This window comes from Rhinolophus sinicus, linkage group LG05, assembly GCF_036562045.2.
Source record: "Rhinolophus sinicus isolate RSC01 linkage group LG05, ASM3656204v1, whole genome shotgun sequence".
NCBI classification, from domain to species: Eukaryota; Metazoa; Chordata; class Mammalia; order Chiroptera; family Rhinolophidae; genus Rhinolophus; species Rhinolophus sinicus.
The window spans coordinates 53,119,581-53,140,497 of record NC_133755.1 but is presented as its reverse complement, the minus strand read 5'-3'; the positions used below and the strand labels follow the sequence as shown (position 1 = coordinate 53,140,497).

The 20,917-nt window shown below is 35.9% G+C and overlaps 1 protein-coding gene across 2 annotated transcripts; it reads left to right on the top strand.

Moving 5' to 3' along the window:
* Positions 1–256: 256 nt before the first annotated feature.
* On the top strand, positions 257–20,129 carry MOB1A (MOB kinase activator 1A). 2 transcript variants are annotated; one of them, XM_019750335.2, is made up of 6 exons: positions 257–502; positions 3,985–4,148; positions 9,464–9,557; positions 11,339–11,472; positions 15,254–15,417; positions 16,539–20,129. In XM_019750335.2, exons 1-6 carry the CDS (start codon positions 489–491, stop codon positions 16,614–16,616), a joined length of 648 nt encoding a protein of 215 aa, XP_019605894.1. In that variant the 5' UTR covers positions 257–488; the 3' UTR covers positions 16,617–20,129. The 2 variants fall into 2 exon arrangements, with proteins under 2 accessions (XP_019605894.1, XP_019605892.1); XM_019750333.2 differs by having other exon boundaries at positions 258–502; positions 3,982–4,148.
* Positions 20,130–20,917: the final 788 nt, after the last annotated feature.

Below are 20,917 nucleotides of genomic sequence, written 5' to 3'. Positions count from 1 at the left end.
AAAAGCAAAAATACAAGGCCCGCCCCTCCCCCGCACAACCCTCACCCCACATACCCTCATACCCCCACACCCCACACGTACCCCCACCCCGTCCAGGTCCGCAACTCTACCACCCCTGTGGGAGAAGTAAGGCCCGGATTGAGGGCTGTGACTGGGAGAGGTGATGACTGGGTGAGCTATAAAAGAGGGCGGGGTGAAAAGGGGCGCGTCCAGTCCCTGTCGGGGAGGGGCGGGGCAGAGCGAAGCCTTCTCTCGCGAGATTATGCTGGTTCCGCATTTGAGCTCTCTTAGGTGGGGGAGGCCCGTGAGGTGGGCGCAGCATCTTGCACCGGCTTATACCGGCTCGACCCCGGCTCCGAGCAGCAGAGGCCGGTGCTTCTGCTGTCGGCGGGCTGAGGACTGTGGGCTCCGTCCCGGTTTCCGCGCCGGCTCCGAATCCTGACCGCGGCGGGGGCCAGCCCCCCTCCCGTCCCCTCTGAGGATAGAAGATGAGCTTCCTCTTGTGAGTGCGGCTCGGCTGAGGGGTCTAGACCTGAGGGCTGAGGGCGGGGAAGGGGGGAGAGCGGGGTCTGACGCGAGGGCCGGGCCCGGCGTGGCCGGCGCTTGTTTTGCCCCGGCTCGGGGCCACCGGGCAGGCCAGGACGTGGGCCGAGGCTGACGGTCGAAGCAAAGGAAGTGGAGCGAGAAGGCTGGGGAGCAGACAGGCCCCAAAGCCGGTAGCGCCTCCAAACTTTTCCGCCCGAACGCCCCTGAGGTCGGAAGGACGATCTGGGGGCGGAGCCCCAGGCCCCCCCGCGGGCTCCCCATTTCTCTAGTCTGGTGTCTTTTCTAGTAGCGATTCTTTGCTGACTTAGCTTTTTACTCCACCGTTTGTCCAGCTTTATTAACGTCAGTATTAAATGAACCCAGCGGAAAAATGCCGCCCCAGGAAAACGTGGAGTGCTGCAGTTTGAGAAGCATTGCTCTAGCACCTTATTATTCTCAAGCGGCTCCCTCTACGTAGTATATTGTTTAAATATGTGTTGTATGGTTGGATAAATATCCATTTTAAAAAAGTTACGCACATCACCCACATACTTGACATTTTTATTAAATTTTATTAAGTTACATAGTGTGTCATAACTAGAGTTTATCTACCTAGTTCCTTATTCTGAGAAATTTGGATTCTTTCGCTATTATAAAATAGCACTACTGGAAATATCTTTGTCCAAATCGTTTTTTCCCTCCTTTTGATTATTTTTTAAGGGTATAGGCTCCAAAGTATGTCAGAAAGTCTGTATGATTTAGATGTTAATTACAAATTTCTATATCACTACAGCATTCTCCCCAGTCCCCCAAGTCTTATGAGTTAATGTTTAGTTAGTGGTTTGTTTTTGGACGCACAGTTGCTTGGTTGCTTATTGGACCTAAATGTAAGGCTGTTTATTTCTTTTAAACCTTGTTTTGTTGATGGACAGTTGAGTTTCCACTTTTGGCTTTTATGAATAATGCTGCTATGAACTTTTGTGTACTACAAACTTTTGTATTGGATGTATGTGTTCGTTTCTATTAGCCATATACCTAGAAGTGGAATTGCTGAGTTACTTGGTAACTATGTTTAACCTTCTGAGGAACTGCCAAACTTTCAAATCACTGCACCTTTTTGCATCCCACCAGCACTGTTTGAGTTTCATTTTCCCAGCATCCTTGCTAGCATTTGTTAGTTGTCTTTTGGATTATAATCATCCTAGATGGTTGTGAAATGGTATCTCGTTGTGATTTTAATTCGCGTTTCCCTAATGACTGAGAAGGTAGAACAGCTTTGGGTGCTTATTGGCCACCTGTAAATTTTTTTTGGAGTAATGTCTTCAAATCTTTTGACCATTTTTATTTTTAATTATAGTTGACAACCTTGGATCATTTTTAAATTGGGTTGTCTTTTTGTTTTTGAGTTGTAAGAATTCTTTATCCTGGGTACAAGTCCCTTATAACATCTATGATTTGCAAATATTTTTTCCTATTTTGTGGATTGTTTTCACTGTCTTTTTATTTATTTACTTTTTGGGTTTTCTTTTTTTGTTTTGTTTTCACTGTCTTGACAGTGCCATTTGAAGCACAAAATTCTTAATTTAGATGAAGATCATATTGAATCATGAGCCATCATTCGGTTAGTTTTCCATATGTAGCTTCCTGTCATTCACAGCTTTCTATTTGTGAAGGGCCATTCCTTCTAATTTAGTACTTCCCTATTAAATGTAGGTATTTAGCATGTTAAGAATTTTCCATATTTGATTTCTACTGTTTTTGTAATTCCTTTTTACTTTTTAATCAGCCTTATTTAAAATTCAGATTACTCGGGTAAAGTGAAAGCCCGCAGTTTTTGTTCCCTTACCCCTTCTTAGAAGTAATCACTGTATCCATTCTTTTTTTATTATTTTTTTATTTTTATTGGGAAATATTGGGGAACCGTGTGTTTCTCCAGGGCCCATCAGCTCCCAGTCATGTCGTTGTCCTTCAATCTAATTGTGGAGGGCGCAGCTCAGCTTCAAGTCCAGTCGCTGTTTTCTATCTTAGTTGCAGGGGACGCTGCCTACCATCCCATGTGGGAATTGAACCAGCAACCTTGTCTTTAAGAGCTCACGCTCTAACCAACTGAGCCATCTGGCCGCCCCTAGGTGTATCCATTCTGACACTTGCAATGCATTTACAAAATGGGTTCTTGCTATACATTTGGATTTATGTTTAACCATGTCTTGAGATCTTTACATGTGCATACATGTAGTTCTATCTTGTTCTTGTATCTTGTTCTTAACTACTATAGAGTATGATATGGATGTATCATGGATGTGTCATAGTTTTATTCATTCTTTTAATAAACCTTAGGATTGTTTCCAGGTTTTTTACCATTAAAAGCAATCTTGAAAAACGCATCCTTGTTTTTATCTTGAGAGATACCTAGAAGTGGAAGGGACAGATTGAGGAGCATTTCAGTGTTAACATACACTGCCATATTGCCCTCCCCCAAACACCTAACACTTTCACCAATAGTGTATTAAAGTACTAATTTCTCTATAACACATTTAATGTAATTAGGTGGTTTTAATTTTTGACACTCAGATTGAGGAAAAATAAATCTTGCTTTAATTAAACAGCCTTTCAGATGTTCGTTGCTCAATGTTATTTTTCCTTCTGAATTGCCTGTTCATCTCCTTAGCCCGTTTTTCTAAAGGGTTCCTTACCTTTTTCTTAACAAATTATATTTTTATTATTCAGCCCATTATTATTTAGTTTATTCTTTGTAATATGTGTTGCTAGTATTTTTTTGGTTACTTGTCTTTTTGCTCTGTTATTAAAATATTAATTGTTATGATTTGAAATCCCTTTTTTTTTTTAAGGTTTCTGGGTTTTGTGTCATGTTAGGAAGACCTTCCTTATGGATAGTGTGAGATAGGAATAAAAACTTGTTCTTTTTTCCTCAGTAACCAGTTGTCTCATTTATTTTTCCTGCTGAAAACTTCAAAATGTGTTACTTCTGCTGTGGTTTGCTTTGTGGCATCCCAAATATTTTAATATAGAAATTGGAGTTTTGAGCTATGTGAACCTTAAGGCTCCCTCCCTCCCAGCACCATTTTTTACAGGTGGAAATTGAGGCCAAAAGGAAGTTTAAATTTCTCAAGCAGTCACAGAGGTAGTGGCAGATCAAGGACTAGAATCCAGGTTTTTTCTTCTTTTGGTTAAAGTGCCCTTTCTATTACACCAGACTGTTGCATGAGACATAGTTAAATTGCCTTCTTTGTGAAATTGTGCTGCTAATCCTGTTTCTTTGTGAAGAAAGAAATTTAAAACATTCTTTCATTGTGATCCGACCACCACCACAGCTAATTCTGTCACTTTCCAGGCAGTATTTTTTATTTTATTTTGCAGAGCAGTTTAATGCCTAAAATTATGCCATTCTACTTCTAGTCCTAAAAATTGATACACTTTTTTCTTTTAACCTAATAGCAGCAGCCGCTCTTCTAAAACATTCAAACCAAAGAAGAATATCCCTGAAGGGTCTCATCAGTATGAACTCTTAAAACATGCAGAGGCAACTCTAGGAAGTGGGAATCTGAGACAAGCTGTGATGTTGCCAGAGGGAGAGGATCTCAATGAGTGGATTGCCGTTAACAGTAAGTTTTTCATAATGTTCAACTTTGCTGGTTTATAGGAGGATTTTCCTAAAATCTTTTTTTTTTTTAATGAATTTTATTTTACAGGTATAATGGTTGTAATACAGTAGATTATCTGTTAAAGGAACATATACATATATATCTAAAACTGTAGTTCTCTTCAGAGTACTTGGTTGGTTGTAGCTTTTGTGGTTGAGTAGAGACCTGAGGAGAAATGAGGAGTGCTTTGGGGTAATTTCTAGGGAGAATGGAGCTGAGTAGGGTCAAATAAAAGATCAATAAATGCAAAGATTCTATCTGCGGTGAACCATGACTTTGTAGGGAATCCATCTGTATAGTTGTGTTCCCACTGCCAGCAGCTCTCATCTGCCTGTGTACACAGAAAAGTCAATTGCAGTTTGGATCACCAGTCACTTGATTGTTGTGAGTTAGGAATAATCATAGGAAATTGAGAGATTGGAAGAAAAAGGAAGGACCCATGAGCTGAAAGTCACTCAAGTTCAAGAAGACAAAGGCATGACATGGGAGGATATGCTGAGGCTGGAGATTTGAATTACATCATTTCTGAGATGAGATCAGTTCTGGGTGATAAAGGTTTAAATCTATTAAGAATTTCAGATGTTCCAGAATATTTAAAACTTTTTAATGGAAATTTTCAAATATACAGAAGTAGAGAAACTTGTACAGTGAATTCCCAGGTATCCATTATTCAGCTCCAGTAATTATCAATTCATGGCCAATTCATGATTCTTCTATGTATCTCACCCTAATTCTTTAGAAGTGAATCCCAGACATATTATTTTATCTATAAATATTTCAGCATCTCTAAAAGATAGCTCCCCTTTTAAAGATAATTACAATACCATCATTCCTTTGTTATCAAATATCCAATCAGTGTTCACATTTCCTGATTGTCCTGTACAATTTTTTTTTTTTTTTTTTAATGTATGGTTGGCTTAAATCAGGATCCAGGAAGCCTGTACATATGTTTCTTAAATCTCTAATGCCTAGGTTTCCCCTCATTATAGTCTTTTTTTCCCTTGCTGTTTTGTTGTTCTTGAAGAAGTCAGTTCATTTGTTCTCCACAGTGTGTATTTTGTTGACCGTATCCCCAAGGCATCCATTATGATGTTCTTTTCCTCCTTTTATTTCCTGTAAATGTTAGATCTGGAGCAGCACTGTCCAGTAGAACTCTCTCTGATGATGCAAATGTTCCATATCTGCATTGGCCATTTAGCACTTGAAATGTGGCTAATGTGATTGCAGAACTGAATTTTAAATTTAATTTCATTTTAATATAAGTAGCCATACTATGTGGCCAATGGCTACCATGCTAGCACAGATTTAGAACTTGAATCAATCAGATTTGATTTTGTTTGTAAGACTACTTCATAGGTGGTGGTATATACTTCCAATAGTGTAGATACTCCCATAGTGTCTAGTTGTCTTTTTATGTGGTATTAATCAGCTGTTGATAATTGTTGCCTTCATCAGCACTGTCTGTTAGAAATACAATGTGTAAGCTACAAATGTAATTTAAAATTTTGTAGTAGACACAATAAAAAAATTTTTGTTTTTCTCAGCTCACTAAAAAGCCATTGTGCATATTACTAAGATAAAAAAAAAAAGCGTGGAACTATGTAAGATGTTATTTTTCGTGTAAGACAGGATAAGGAAATTTAGGGGGCAGGAGACAGGGAGGATTTGGAGTGGTTGGAATTCAGATTTTTCCCCCGCACATTTCTATATATTTTGATATGTGAACCATGTGAAGTATATATATTCAAAAAAGACCCTTTTTTTTCAAACCTTACTCAAATTATCATCTTTTATTCTGAAGGCGTCTGTTGGCCTTCTTCAGCCTTAGATTTTTCTTTGCTCTAGATCAACTGTTTTCAATCCTTTTGGTCTCAGGATCCCTTTATTCTCTTAAAATTTATTGGGAACCCCAAAGAGCTTTTAATTACTGTTTCCCCCAAAGTAGAACTTAGCTGGACAATCAGCTCTAATGCGTCTTTTGGAGCAAAAATTAATCTAAGTAAGACCCAGTCTTATTTTACTATAAGTTCGGGTGTAACATAACATAGAACATAATGTAACATCATTAATATAATATATAACAATATAATATATACCGGGTCTTATTTTATTATAAGAACAGGTATATTATTTATATTATATTATATATTATAATGTATAATATAATGGTCTTATATTTTTTGCTCAAAAAGACGCATTAGAGCTGGTTGTCCGGCTAGGTCTTTCGGGAAAAGGCGGTATTTAGGTTATGTCTAGTGATACTTACTGTGTTAGAAATTAAAACTGAGAAATTTTAAATACTACTGATTTTTTTTGAAAGAACATTATTTAATTGGTTAAAAGAAAAAAGGCAGCTCCTGAAGGTGTAAGTTTTAGGTGTTCAGAAAACTTAACTCAAATACTATACTTATTTTTAAATTTATCTAAAAATTGCAATAATATACCCATTACCTGTTAACATTTTTTTTTTTTAATGTATGGTTGGCTTAAATCAGGATCCAGGAAGCCTGTACATATGTTTCTTAAATCTCTAATGCCTAGGTTTCCCCTCATTATAGTCTTTTTTTCCCTTGCTGTTTTGTTGTTCTTGAAGAAGTCAGTTCATTTGTTCTCCACAGTGTGTATTTTGTTGACCGTATCCCCAAGGCATCCATTATGATGTTCTTTTCCTCCTTTTATTTCCTGTAAATGTTAGATCTGGAGCAGCACTGTCCAGTAGAACTCTCTCTGATGATGCAAATGTTCCATATCTGCATTGGCCATTTAGCACTTGAAATGTGGCTAATGTGATTGCAGAACTGAATTTTAAATTTAATTTCATTTTAATATAAGTAGCCATACTATGTGGCCAATGGCTACCATGCTAGCACAGATTTAGAACTTGAATCAATCAGATTTGATTTTGTTTGTAAGACTACTTCATAGGTGGTGGTATATACTTCCAATAGTGTAGATACTCCCATAGTGTCTAGTTGTCTTTTTATGTGGTATTAATCAGCTGTTGATAATTGTTGCCTTCATCAGCACTGTCTGTTAGAAATACAATGTGTAAGCTACAAATGTAATTTAAAATTTTGTAGTAGACACAATAAAAAAATTTTTGTTTTTCTCAGCTCACTAAAAAGCCATTGTGCATATTACTAAGATAAAAAAAAAAAGCGTGGAACTATGTAAGATGTTATTTTTCGTGTAAGACAGGATAAGGAAATTTAGGGGGCAGGAGACAGGGAGGATTTGGAGTGGTTGGAATTCAGATTTTTCTCCCGCACATTTCTATATATTTTGATATGTGAACCATGTGAAGTATATATATTCAAAAAAGACCCTTTTTTTTCAAACCTTACTCAAATTATCATCTTTTATTCTGAAGGCGTCTGTTGTCCTTCTTCAGCCTTAGATTTTTCTTTGCTCTTAATCAACTGTTTTCAATCCTTTTGGTCTCAGGATCCCTTTATTCTCTTAAAATTTATTGGGAACCCCGAAGAGCTTTTAATTACTGTTTCCCCCAAAGTAGAACTTAGCTGGACAATCAGCTCTAATGCGTCTTTTGGAGCAAAAATTAATCTAAGTAAGACCCAGTCTTATTTTACTATAAGTTCGGGTGTAACATAACATAGAACATAATGTAACATCATTAATATAATATATAACAATATAATATATACCGGGTCTTATTTTATTATAAGAACAGGTATATTATTTATATTATATTATATATTATAATGTATAATATAATGGTCTTATATTTTTTGCTCAAAAAGACGCATTAGAGCTGGTTGTCCGGCTAGGTCTTTCGGGAAAAGGCGGTATTTAGGTTATGTCTAGTGATACTTACTGTGTTAGAAATTAAAACTGAGAAATTTTAAATACTACTGATTTTTTTTGAAAGAACATTATTTAATTGGTTAAAAGAAAAAAGGCAGCTCCTGAAGGTGTAAGTTTTAGGTGTTCAGAAAACTTAACTCAAATACTATACTTATTTTTAAATTTATCTAAAAATTGCAATAATATACCCATTACCTGTTAACATTTTTTTTTTTTAATGAAAATGAGTATTTTCCAAAATAAATCTTAGTGAGAAGTATGGCATTGTTTTTATATGTTTGTAAATCTTAATGTCTGACTTGATCAGAGACAGCTGGATTCTCATGTCTGCTTCTGTATTCAGTCTGTTGTGGTGGAGCCTGTGGGTAACTCCACTGGGCCTCCTGAGAGAATGAGTGAAAAGAACGATTAAAATAGTTCCAACCTTACAGATTCCCCCCCTGAAACGGAATCCCTGGACCACATTTAGAGAAGAGAAGCTTTAGACCAATAAGCTGGCACTCCATCTGGGCATACTCTTTGTTTTGAATGAATATTGAATGCTTAGTATTACTTTCTTAGAAACATGACTAAGAGAAAGGTTTACTAAAGGGAGTTTTGTACAAAATTCCTTTTGACAAGTGGAACTTTTTAATCTTATTTTAAGAAACTTGGAGAAGGCCTAGTGGATTTTTAGGTACTCCTTTTTAGACAGGGAACTAAAACATTTTTGAAAACTTGTGTGGTTTTAAGGCTTATGTCATTCTCTTTGCACAAGAGTGTATGTCTCACTGATCCCCTTCCTCTTCCATTTTCTTCCAGATCTAGCTGAAGCTCCTTTAGGAAGTACTCCCTGACACCCTCAACTCGTCAATATGTTGCCTTTTCTCTGAACGGTCACACTTATTGTTGGCCTTTGGATACTATCTTCTCATATGTTGTTATTCATCTCTTATAATTGTGTCCCTTCTGTTAGCTGGAGACTCCAGGGCAATGAACATCATCCCATGGCTTTTTTATATCCTTAGTATTCATTAGGCCTCAATTTTTTATGGTGAATTAGATTTTTTAAATGCCTATTAATAACTGATATACTGCCTCCCTCACAATATATTCTATAACACTCTTGTAACAGAGATGGTATTGTTTGGTCCAGATTGATAAGAAGCAATGGATTTTTTTCATTCCCTTGGATGGAATCATTCCCTAACGATGTGGTAGTCACCATTAAGTTAGAAGTGTCTAACTTTTATTTTTCTGCTGTTATATACTGGTTAAAAGTTTAGTATATTTGAAAGTTAACTTCACTTGGGTATGAGAACTTACAAAGAGAAAAAAATTTTCAGTATCTCTCTCTGGATTGTTGAATCTCCCAACAATTTGCATTATCTATTTATCCTTCAACTGAGAGGTCTGATGTTTTGTTGTGCTTACACAGACATTTTAATGCAATTCTGCTTTTATCTTTCCAGCTGTGGATTTCTTCAACCAGATCAACATGTTATATGGAACTATTACAGAATTCTGCACTGAAGCAAGCTGTCCAGTCATGTCTGCAGGTCCAAGGTACTTGTTACTGCCTAGTATATAGGTATTTGAATTACTAAATAAAGCTGATCACTAATTGATAGAAATTAAATAAAGACTTTTTATTTTTCTTACCTGATTCCTTGTGTAAAAACCGTCAAATTTTATGAGATCTTGAATACTTACCTATGAGCTTTTAGTTATTAAATACTTTGGCATTTGGTACTTAGGGTTTGATTTTGTAATTGCATTATAGTAAGTGTGAATGTTCAATTGTAGAAGTAAAAGGAAAAAAAATTAGGTTTACCTTGCATTGCAAAAGTTATGTTTTATTTTTCAATTTTATTACAGTATGGTTCCGTTTCTGGTTTTTATTTTTTTTAAATGCTATTTGTGTAATTCTTTTTTTTTCCCCTTCTTCCCCCTCCCCCGCACTCCGGTTCAAGCCGTTGTTTCTCAGTCCAGTGTAGGACACAGCTCCCTGGCCCATGCTGGTATTATGAGCCTTGCGGCCCCACCCCGGCTGAGGCAGGCAGGCGGTCTACAGTTGTTGGCCGGCCGCTCAGCGGCTCACCGGCAGCTCTCGCCAGCCGCAGGCCACTTACGGCAGCACGCAGTAGTCACACAGTAGTCACGGCAGCCTGCGGTAACTTAAACCAACGTCGGGGTGCTCACGGCAGCCCTGCTCCAGGGAGAGCTGTTGTTCACAATCTTAGCTGTAGGGGGCGCAGCTCACTGGCCCATGTGGGAATCGAACCAGCGACGACATCGGCGTTAGGAGCACTGCGCTGTTTCTGGTTTTTAAATCAATTTCTTAAAAGAGTTTTTAGTTGATTCTTTAGTATTTGATTATTTTTTTCTTGTGCTGATTTTGTGTTAATTACTTCCAAATAGTGCTGCTTCAGTTATCTGGCTTAAAGATGCTAGAAAAATTTGTCTATAACAAATTTCAAGAAATATTTGAGAAAGAGGTGGAACTCTTTGTCATCCTTAATGTTGGCAAGGTGTGATGGGATTAATGTTTTAGTCTGTTTCCATCTAATCTTTTCCCTATAGTAGATGGCTGATTTTATGTGATAATAGATGGTATCAAGATATTTACCTCTTGGGAAAAATTGTCTATTCTGAATTTGAAGTTGCTACAGGTATAAAGGGTAAATAGATCCCTAATGAGTTTGTAGTCCTATTTTTATTATAGTATTTCAGGAGAGATGTTTTTATTTTGTGTTGTTTTAAGTTTCATTTCTCAAACTTTCTTAAAAGAAATTTAAGTAAAATAAGTAGGAAAATTAAAGTTATCTATGGCTTAAATGCTTTACACAGTGAAGTTTGTATAAGTTTTGTTAATCGTTCTAACTCAGCAAAGGTGAGGGGGGGAAAGATGCATGCCTAACTAAGGATGTCTTTAACACCCTTTTCAAGAAACAGGGTTTTATAATCTTGACTCACATGGTAATAACTTGATGGCCAAGGACCTCAGAATGTGCTGATCCATCAGCTCCTTCCCCAGGCCTCTGCACCTTTAGCCTAACAGACAGGAATGCAGTTCCTTTATTTTTCCCAGGGCTGTGTTAGAAAACATCCATTCTGGCACTGCCAGCTGCCACATCATCTTCCTTTCCTCTTCCTTTCCTCCGGTATAACCATCACATTTCAGAATCATTCTATAGGAAGCTCTCAGTAATCTTCAGTGTATGTTTAGGTAATTTACTAAAGATACGCATAACTTCCGTTGACAAAATGTGAACCTACTTTGATTATAAGTTGCACCTTTGTTGATGTTTTTGATAACTTGATCAGTAAAACCTTTCTCTCTTCAGATATGAATATCATTGGGCAGATGGTACTAATATTAAAAAGCCAATCAAATGTTCTGCACCAAAATACATTGACTATTTGATGACTTGGGTTCAGGATCAACTTGATGATGAAACTCTTTTTCCTTCTAAGATTGGTGAGTTAAGGTTGTAGAACTGTTTTTCTTTTTAAATAATAAATGTGTTCTTTTTAAAGCTGTTACTTTAAGAAAATGTAACAGATTGCCAAATTTCTATCCAAAAATAGTATAAATGTATACTCCCTTCAGACATGTTTGTGTCTGCCTATGTTTCTTCACCAATACTGGTTGTTACCATTTTTTAAATCTTTCATAATTTGGGCACATACATTAGTTTTAAGGTACATTTTAAAAATATTGATGAGATTGAACATTTTATGGTTTATTAATCATTGTGTTTTCTGTTTCTATCCTTTGTCCATTTCTTTGTATGTTAAGGATATTAGCTCTTTGTCATACATGTTCTATGTATTTTTCTCCAGGTTGCCTTTTGTCTTGTGTTCATGAGGTACTTTTACTATATATAACTTTTCTTATTTTGTCCTATTAATCTTTTCTTTAATGATGTCTAGAATTTAATCAGTGATTAGAAAGGTGTTCCCTCCTTCAGTATTATAAAAATATTTGTCCATATTTTCATTTTAGTACTTCTTTAGTTTTGTTTTCACATTTAAATCTTGTCAGGAATTTTTTTTCTCTTAATGTTCCCTTCATTTTTTTTTCCTATTATAAATGCTAGTCAGTTTGTCCAGTGCTATTTGTCAAATACATGTGTCTTTTCTCCCCTGATTATCAGAGTGCTACATATTTTGGAGTCTTTTAATCCCTTTATCTGTTCCCCACTGTTTTAATTAACCATGGCCGTACATCTTTGAGCATCTTGTAGGGCTAGTCTCTCTTCCTTGCTCTTCTTTTTCAGAATATTCACGGCTCTTCTGGGATATTTGTTCTTCCAAAGAACTTAGAATCATTTTGTCAAGGTTAAAAAAAAGAAACTTTGTGAGATTTTGATTATGATTTCATTCAATTTTTAGATTAACAGGGTTTCTTGTTCTCTTGACAATACTGTCTATCTAAGAACAAGGTATATTTCGTCATTTATTCATGTCTCTTATTATTCCTCTTGTAAAATTCTGTAGTTTACTTTATGCTAATTCTTCAAGTTTCTTAAGATTATTTCTAGGCATTTAATATTTTTTATTGATATCTGGTTTCTAACTGGTTATTGTTTAGTATATAGAAAAGATGTTGGTTTTTATATAAATTTTATAATTGACCATCAGACTTTGATTGTTTCTGTTGATTTTCTTGAGTTTTTTAAGAATACAGTTACATCATACTGAGATAATAATTTTGCCTCTTCCTTGTGATATGTATACTTCTTGTGTAACTCTTACCTAATTGCACCAACTGGTATTTTCAGAGCAGTGCTGACTAATGGTGATGACGGCAAACATCCTTTTCTTGCTTCCTTATACGGGGGCTGCCAAAAAATGTATACACATGACTTGTATTCATCTTTTGTTATCAGTATATATTGAGTATTACAATTTTAATATAGTTTTTCCTTTCTTAAAATGTCTCTACATTGTTTTGGCACCCTGTGTATGTGAGTGCTTCTAGTACTTCAGCATTAAGCAGGAATCTTGCTTTTGGTGAGAGGTGTGTGAATTTTTTTAGGTCAGATATGGTTGTAGAATTTTGCCAGATACCTTTCCTGTATCTGTTGTTGATGACCATAAGGTTTTTCCATTACTTTTTTAATGCTCTCCTGGAAGAGTATTTTTTATTTGCTAATACTTGGATTAAGATTTTGGCATTGGTATTCATGGATGACATTAGTCCTTGTCATTTTCAGTTTAAGGTTGTCTTACGAAGAGCGTATTGTGGGATTCTGTCTTGTCTGTTCGCGCCGCTTTAACAAAAATGTCAGAGGCTGTATGGCATATAAACAACGGAAATTTATTTCTCACACTTCTGAAGGCTGAAAGTCCAAGATCAGGGCGCCAGCATGGTTGGGTTCTGGTGAAGGTCCAGTTCCAAACTGCAGACTGCTGACTTCTCACCTATCTTCACAGAGAGGAAGGGCGATCTCTCTGGGGCATCTTTCATAAGGACACTAATTTCATTCACAAGGGCTCTGCCCTCGCGACCAATTCACCTCCCAAAGGCTCCACCTACTAATGTCATCACCCAGGAGGTTAGGACTTCATCATAAGGATTTTGCTGTGGGAGGACACAAACATTCAGACCATAGCAGAGTTCTTTTTTTGTAGTCTAATCAGAGGCTCTTTCAGGAGAAAAATTTATATCATGTCGTTACACTTGGTCTGTTTGCTGTTGGTGAGCTTTTCCGTTCTATTAAACCTTTTATTTCCTTTTTCACTGATTCATTGTTGTATGTTGACTATGCGTGACTGTTTCTGTTCAATTGAGCTTGGAAAGCTTGAGCTTAGATTAAAACAAATTATATTTCTTTATTCAAGTTTTCCTCTTATGGAGGATAAAGAATATTTTTGACTTTATTCTCTTTTCAGCTTCCCATTCTACAATAATTTATCCTAATGTTCTGGAATTCTTTTCTACCTAATTATTATCCACGTCTTACTTATGCCGGTTATTTATTCATATTCGGTGAATCTTCATTATTCATTTTTAAACTAATATATCCAAGTTGTTACTGTTCCTTTCATTAGCAAGATCTTGCCCATTTGTAAATTCTGAGCGAAAAGGAGTTTGACTTAAAATCCATATTATAATACATAAAAACAAAATCCCAGTTCAGAAAACATGCCCATAAGTTTCAGAATAATGTTTGAAAGGGCAAGTTGTCAGCCCAGACTGGGGGTGGGGGAACCCCCCACAAAAATCAGCTTCTGAGAGCAAAAGATACTAAAGTTCAAGCTATTGAGGACTGATTGAGAAATAAAACACAGAGAAGGAGAAAGAGTTTTTAGCCTTTATCCTCTGAAAGATTAAAGAAAGTTTCAAGAGTAATGTTCTGGAACAGACGTTTAAGGCCAACTAATCTAGGTTACTTTGGAAGCAGATGCCTTCTTCTGTGTTTATTTACTATACTCAGTGCCATTTGTCTTGTCTTTTTCCTATCCCTACCTTCTAAGAGACTTTGGTCTTGTCAACCAAAATTCTCAGCAATGTAACCAGTCACATCCCCACCTGCACTGTTTGGAGAGATTACCAAACCCGTTCCCAGTTCTTTTCTAAGGAGGTGTTTATTTTCTTTGAAAAATAGGGAGCTGCCTTTCCTCCTTTTTTTCAGGAAGTATATGCCCTTCTTAGACTACAAGAAAATGAAAATAGCACTTTTAAAAAATTAAAAAGTTGGGGACTTCTAGTTTAAGAAAGAAAACTAGCTTTTCAGAGTAATTCAGAAGATAAAATACTTTTTATTTGTGAATAGTAAATTATGATGTCTCAGAATGTGCTCTTTTTTTTTTCTTTTGCTTAGGAGAGTTTCCAGTCCTAGCTGAGTATGTAAAAAAATTTTTTAGAGTTACAAATAACAAAGAGTAAAAATTTTCTGTTTATAGTCAAAATGCTTATTCTTGTTGCAGTTAAGCTTAAGAAGAAACTCTTCACTATTAAACAACTAAAATTATGTTTATTTTAACTTTGATTCAGTAGCAGCGTATATAACTTTTGATACCTGTGCCTGCTATTCTAAGGCAGTTAGAAAAAGTGTGGTATGTGAACATAACCTCATATACTTAGGTTTGGGATTCTGTTTTCCCTTGTCTTTGAAAAAATATATGAAAATATCGGCTTGTATTTGTGAATGTGTATCTTTCTGTGTTGGAGTTGCTCTTGGCTGTGTCTAAACTTGCTGCTGTTCAATTAGATAAAAGACTAATGGATATATATGTATATTTGATTATAGGTGTCCCATTTCCCAAAAACTTTATGTCTGTGGCAAAGACCATTCTAAAGCGTCTGTTCAGGGTTTATGCCCATATTTATCACCAGCACTTTGATTCTGTGATGCAGCTGCAAGAGGAGGCCCACCTCAACACCTCCTTTAAGCACTTTATTTTCTTTGTTCAGGTAAGTTGAACCTGTTGACTTCTGTGTCCTTTGAATTGGACACATTTGACTTGATAACTTTATTTAATAAAGAGCAACTTATAGAATCTTATTTATATATGTAGAGCTAAGTATAAGCAGGGTTCTCTTTTCTGCATTGTTTATCTTAATGACGTGTGTAGCAGCATAGAAAGCATCACCCCCCATTTTGGGCTTTCTGCCTCTGGCTGCCCAGATCTCTGGTTAGGATATGACAAGGAACACCGAAACCCCAAGAAAGCTTGTTAATACCCTTCAGTTCCATTGCCACTGCTGTGTGAAGGGATGCTATGAAAAACACCTGCGGTTGGCTTGTTTCATGAGATGTTTATGCCTAGAAGAGAAACTTTTAGAAGAACCTGTTAGCTGCTATCATGGATTGAGTTTCCAGAAGTCCCATCTCAGGCCAAATCTTATGAAATCAGTAGCTAGAAACTTAATAAAGGGCCACCCCTTTCAGAAATGTGGCCCATTGCCTTATGGGCCTTAAGTTGGAATTGGAACTTTTAAAAATCAAAATAATTCACATTGCAAAAGAAATAAAAGAATTGGGACTTCTTTAGCCTCACTTTAGGGATATATAATTATGCAAAATACAAATGTATCTAGATACTATTTTTTGGTGGAAAAACCAGTAGCTTTGTAGTAAGTATTGTGTATTAGAATTCTGTGTGTCACACAAAGGAGAATGTATTGTACTCTTCTCTGTCTTCCTTCTGAGATTGTTGCAGGGCATAGCTATGTATACAATATAGCTATAGATACAGCTATATGAAAGGAAAAGATCCACTGCTCAGAGGTGGCCACTATCAAAGGTTCAGTGTATAGTTTTCAAATAATTTCTATGTAAATACAAACATACAGTTTTGATTTTAGTGTTTTACACAGTGAGCATCATGCTAATAATGTACAATTGCTTATTTAGTAAGTTCCTTATATTTTAAAAAGGGGAGTAAAAAAATCACATTTTAAAATGTTCACAGAGATCATTTCATCATTCTTTCAGATTTCAGAAAACTAGGGTTGAGAGTCCCTTCTCTGAATGGTATTGACAGAGTTTTAATTTCAGATCTATTTTTAAATTTTATTTTTTCTCTTTTTAGGAGTTTAATCTGATTGATAGGCGTGAGTTGGCACCTCTTCAGGAATTGATTGAGAAGCTTGGATCGAAGGACAGATAAATGTTTCTTCTACAACACAGTTATCCTCTTGCTTCATCTAATGCTGTAGAGCTATCTCGTTGCTGTCTGTTATAAACTAGTGATATAAACTTTGTAACAGGATAAAAAGACACCCATTGTCTGAGTCTACTGATAAAAATTGTCCCGAAGGTTGGTTGGCCTAATATCTTCAGAGTGAGAAATGCAGGACACAGCCAAATCTGAGGCACTGTGTGACCACTCCTGTTATTGTCACAGAATCACACTTGATTTATGTGATTATTAACCTGTAGTTTATCAGTTTACTTACTATTCTTTTATTGAAGATTTAGTCTTTTTCAGGTTACAGTATAATGGATATTAAGAATTTCCATCAATAATTTATTAATAAGTTTCCACAACAAATTTCCTCATAACACAATCAGATCAGTTTTATTCTGCTTTTATTTTACAAATAGAAGGGATGTTTTTAAGTTTCCTTAAGATTTAGAATATGTGTGTCACTTTGGATAAGCTTTTAGTTTGAAGTTGTACACTAGTGTTTTTATAGATAATACATGTATGTATATTTTTTCAAAATCCACAATTGCAATTTAAATCATCATATGTGTGGCAGTAACCAAAGTTATTTCAAAAATTACTTTATTTTTTAATCTTTATTTGGGATTTTCTTCATATATGAACCTAAATGTTTAGGAGTGTGTATCAGAAATAATTTTTTAAGGCATCTAAGGATGGTCTTGTAGATTTTTATTTTGAAATACTTCATTCAGATTAATTTTAATATGCAGCTTCAGGCTGAGAAAAAGAAAACTGGCAAAAATTTATGACAAATTTAGATCTCAAAACCACTATCTTCATTCACATTGTCTTTCAGAGGCCTTGAAATTCCAGATAAGAGAATGGAACAAAGTATTCCGATTACTTGATTATTTTGTTTTGAGTTTCCCTTTTTTAAAAAAATCACTCCTATATGTTTTTATTGTGACTTGAGACTTAGTTAAGAGTAATGTAGAAATGCACAAACTTTATCCCAATAAGGATAAAACTTCAGGAAAACCGTAATTAAAAAAAACCTTGAAAGGTGTACACATTTTATAACAGCTAAAAGTTTGGTGTGTTACCTATTCGTGTGTGTGTGTGTGTGTGTGTGTGTGTGTGTGTGTGTGTGTTTAAAGGAGACAAAAATGGGAAGAATAAGTAAAAGAAAAAGTCTGTTGAGCCCCCATTGGGGCTTCATCCTGTTATAATTGTTTTTGGATCAAAACTTGAAATTCTGTTTCTATTGGGATTAAAAGAATCTTTCTCATTAGTGAAGAAAAGATCTGATTTTCATTAGGTTTCTGACAGTTTAAAAATGTACTGACCACAGGTACACTAAAGACTTGCAATGTTGGCGCCACTTGGTCAGCATTCTGATGCAGAGCTGTGACTTTTACAAAGTACTCACCAACTTCCTTGATGGCTTTGACAAAGGTTAGTTTTGACAGGGTTTTTTGGATATTTATTTTTATTATTCCACTAGAGTATACAAGAAAAGAATTGCTTAGAAACTTCATTTTTATAACAATTTCAATAAATTCTTAAACATACAGAATTTTAAAGGAAACAACATTTTATTTGATTTAGGCAGAAACAATACCTCATTGTTTCAGGAATTAAAGAGTGGAATAATCAACTATGGAAAAAAGAGAAAAGCCTTCTATGGGAAATTCCACAATCCACAGTTTAAGTTTATTCAAACTTATGTCAGGTGGTTTGTATGTTTATATTGATCATTTACAAATAAGAAAGCAAGTTTCTAAATGCCATCTAGAGTGTTAACTGCCTCTTGACTTTAAACATTGTTGGCTTTAATTAAGTCTGCAAATAATGAAATTAGATTTAACTAGGGTTATACCTTCATCATCATTTCTAGTATTTCAAATATTCTCAACAAAAGGGTTCTCACTTTTTCCCATTTATTTTCAGTGATAGAAATCCTCCCTCTCTTCATGACTCAGCCCTAAAACGAACCAAAGATGGTCATGTTAGAATAGTAGTAAAGGCCTCTTATTAATAAAACATAAAATTGTTGGTAATTTGAGAGTCAGAATGTCCTCTTTTTAACAAAAAAATATTGGAATATTACCAGGTTCCCAAGCTAATCTGGTTTAACCAACAGTGCATCTAAACATTAGTGTTAACATTTGTTTACATACAATGATAACAGAGTTGAAGAGGGAATTGGAGGAAGGGGAGAGGATGACACTTCCCTGACTTGGCTAGAGGGCCAACCTTGGATAAGACTTGGAAGAAATCAGTCTGTTTTTGACTCCTCTCACTTTTGATTTATCTCCCTGTGCCCAGGGTCTGTCTGTTCACAACACTCCCTTCCCTGCCCCCTCCCAATCATAAGGCATCTCTCAGTGTCTGTCTGATTCGCTGCTCCTCACACAACAGTCATGGGGTGGAGAGGACTTTGTAAATTACGCAGTTAATCCTTTGGTGCTTTTATTTCCAGGCCTTTAAAAAAACTTTTGGACAATGAGATGCAGATATTTGTTTGAATATTGAAACTTCCTTGTACTACAGTTTTTGTATTGACAGCCAAATGTATCCTTCTCCAGACTGAATAAAGGGATTTTAGAGGGCTGCCAGCTAACAAAGTATTTCCTTTCATTTTAGACTTGTAGAGCCCTAGCTCATGTAGCTGCCTGCTCAAGAAATGCAAATCTGTATTCATCATAACTCTGATAACAACAAAAGGAAAGTTTTCTTAGTGTGAGACAAGAGGAGTAATCCTGGTGGTGGTTTGAACTTTTTAATCACTGTTGTGCTTTTCTCAGAGCAGTGAGGTTACACAAGAAGTGGAGCTTCTGAACTTAACGTTATTACCTCATAAGCGTAAACAAATCGGGCCCAGAGTGTAAGTCCTAGAAATTTGTGTCCAGGCGGCCCCAGTCATGGCGCTGGTGTTAACCTCTGCCTGGTTATAGGAGGCTCTCCTGTCTGTAGAACTCTGGCCTGAAAAATGCCGGCTGGGACACCAAACTGAGCACCTTCAACAGGAACATTTCCTCCTCATACCTGTTCAGTAAGTGAATTTGATTTTTACTGTTGTCGAATTCTGACAAAGGGAAAATAGTTGTCCCTCAGTCTTCCTGTGTTTTTGTGATACTTCAGACTGTAAAACGCTTTGAAGATACTCCATGCAATAGCAGTAATTTTATTGAAGCAACTGCATTGAAATTCACTTGGGTTTTCTCATCACATTCTGTTCCAAACGCATATTCTATAAATCCAAATGGATTGCTAGTGTGCTATAGATTTATTATAGCACAACATTCTATGGTCTACGTCAAAAAATAGCTTGCATAAGTTTTGGTTATCGAAACTATTCTTAAATGTTCTTTACATGAAAATTTATGTTGTATTTTTAAACCTTTAGGGGCTTTATCTATTTTTCTAAGTCAGTTAACTGTACTTTAAAAAAAATATTTTGTATCTACTTTTGTAATTTCATCAGAATAAAATATATTGAAAGAAAAATGACTGATTTAAGTGTCTCAGCACACGTACTTGTGAAACTTCAGATTCTTGCAGCTTCTGTGGAAAGTTGTTTTTGCATATGATTTAGTAGGTAAGACATTTTCTTAAATCTTAAAAGAAAGGGAAGTTCTTAAATGAACTAAATATCTTACAATACCAGGGCCCCGCCCCCAAGGAACAAACTGCCGATTACAGTCGCTAAAACACCCCAGACAAAAAATAAGTAGTCTCCTTCCTACCATGCTAACCAAGCTCTTGACTTGTACATTTCCTGGCAGTGAGATTGAGAAAAGGGAAGAAGAGAGACTGGACTCCTTAATTTTCTGAACTTGAATTGAGTGCTCAGCATATTTGAAAGACAACCCTTCACCCAGACAGCCATTTTTCATTATTATGGGAAAAATAGTTATATTTAGAGGTCCAAATTATAAATACGTACTCACAATTTTAGTTAGGTCTATTCAAAATAGCAGTGCTAGACGTGTTTTGACCTTTTTTGAGTAAAGTTAAAAACTTAATGAATGAATAATAAGGATTAACACTCATTGTGTATAAGCTATGGGTAAACTACAGTCTGTTTTGGATTTTTTGGACAGTTATATTTCAGTAGGCTTAAAATTGATCACAACAATGTTAAGTTCATATGCGTGTCTAAATGACTAAATTTGAAAGCTATTTCAAACTTTATAAATGAGTAGTAGAATAACCCAAATCATCTTTGGAAGGGCCAGAGTTGGGCTGCAAAACTGCACAGCCAGGAACTATCCCAACTCTGGCTTGGGCCTACCCCA

What these genes read in the sequence shown, in the direction of transcription:
- MOB1A (XM_019750333.2), top strand. An exon ending in GTCATGTCTGCAGGTCCAAG is followed by an intron (nt 9,558 to 11,338) that starts GTACTTGTTACT and finishes TTCTCTCTTCAG; the next exon opens with ATATGAATATCATTGGGCAG. An exon ending in TCTTTTTCCTTCTAAGATTG is followed by an intron (nt 11,473 to 15,253) that starts GTGAGTTAAGGT and finishes ATTTGATTATAG; the next exon opens with GTGTCCCATTTCCCAAAAAC.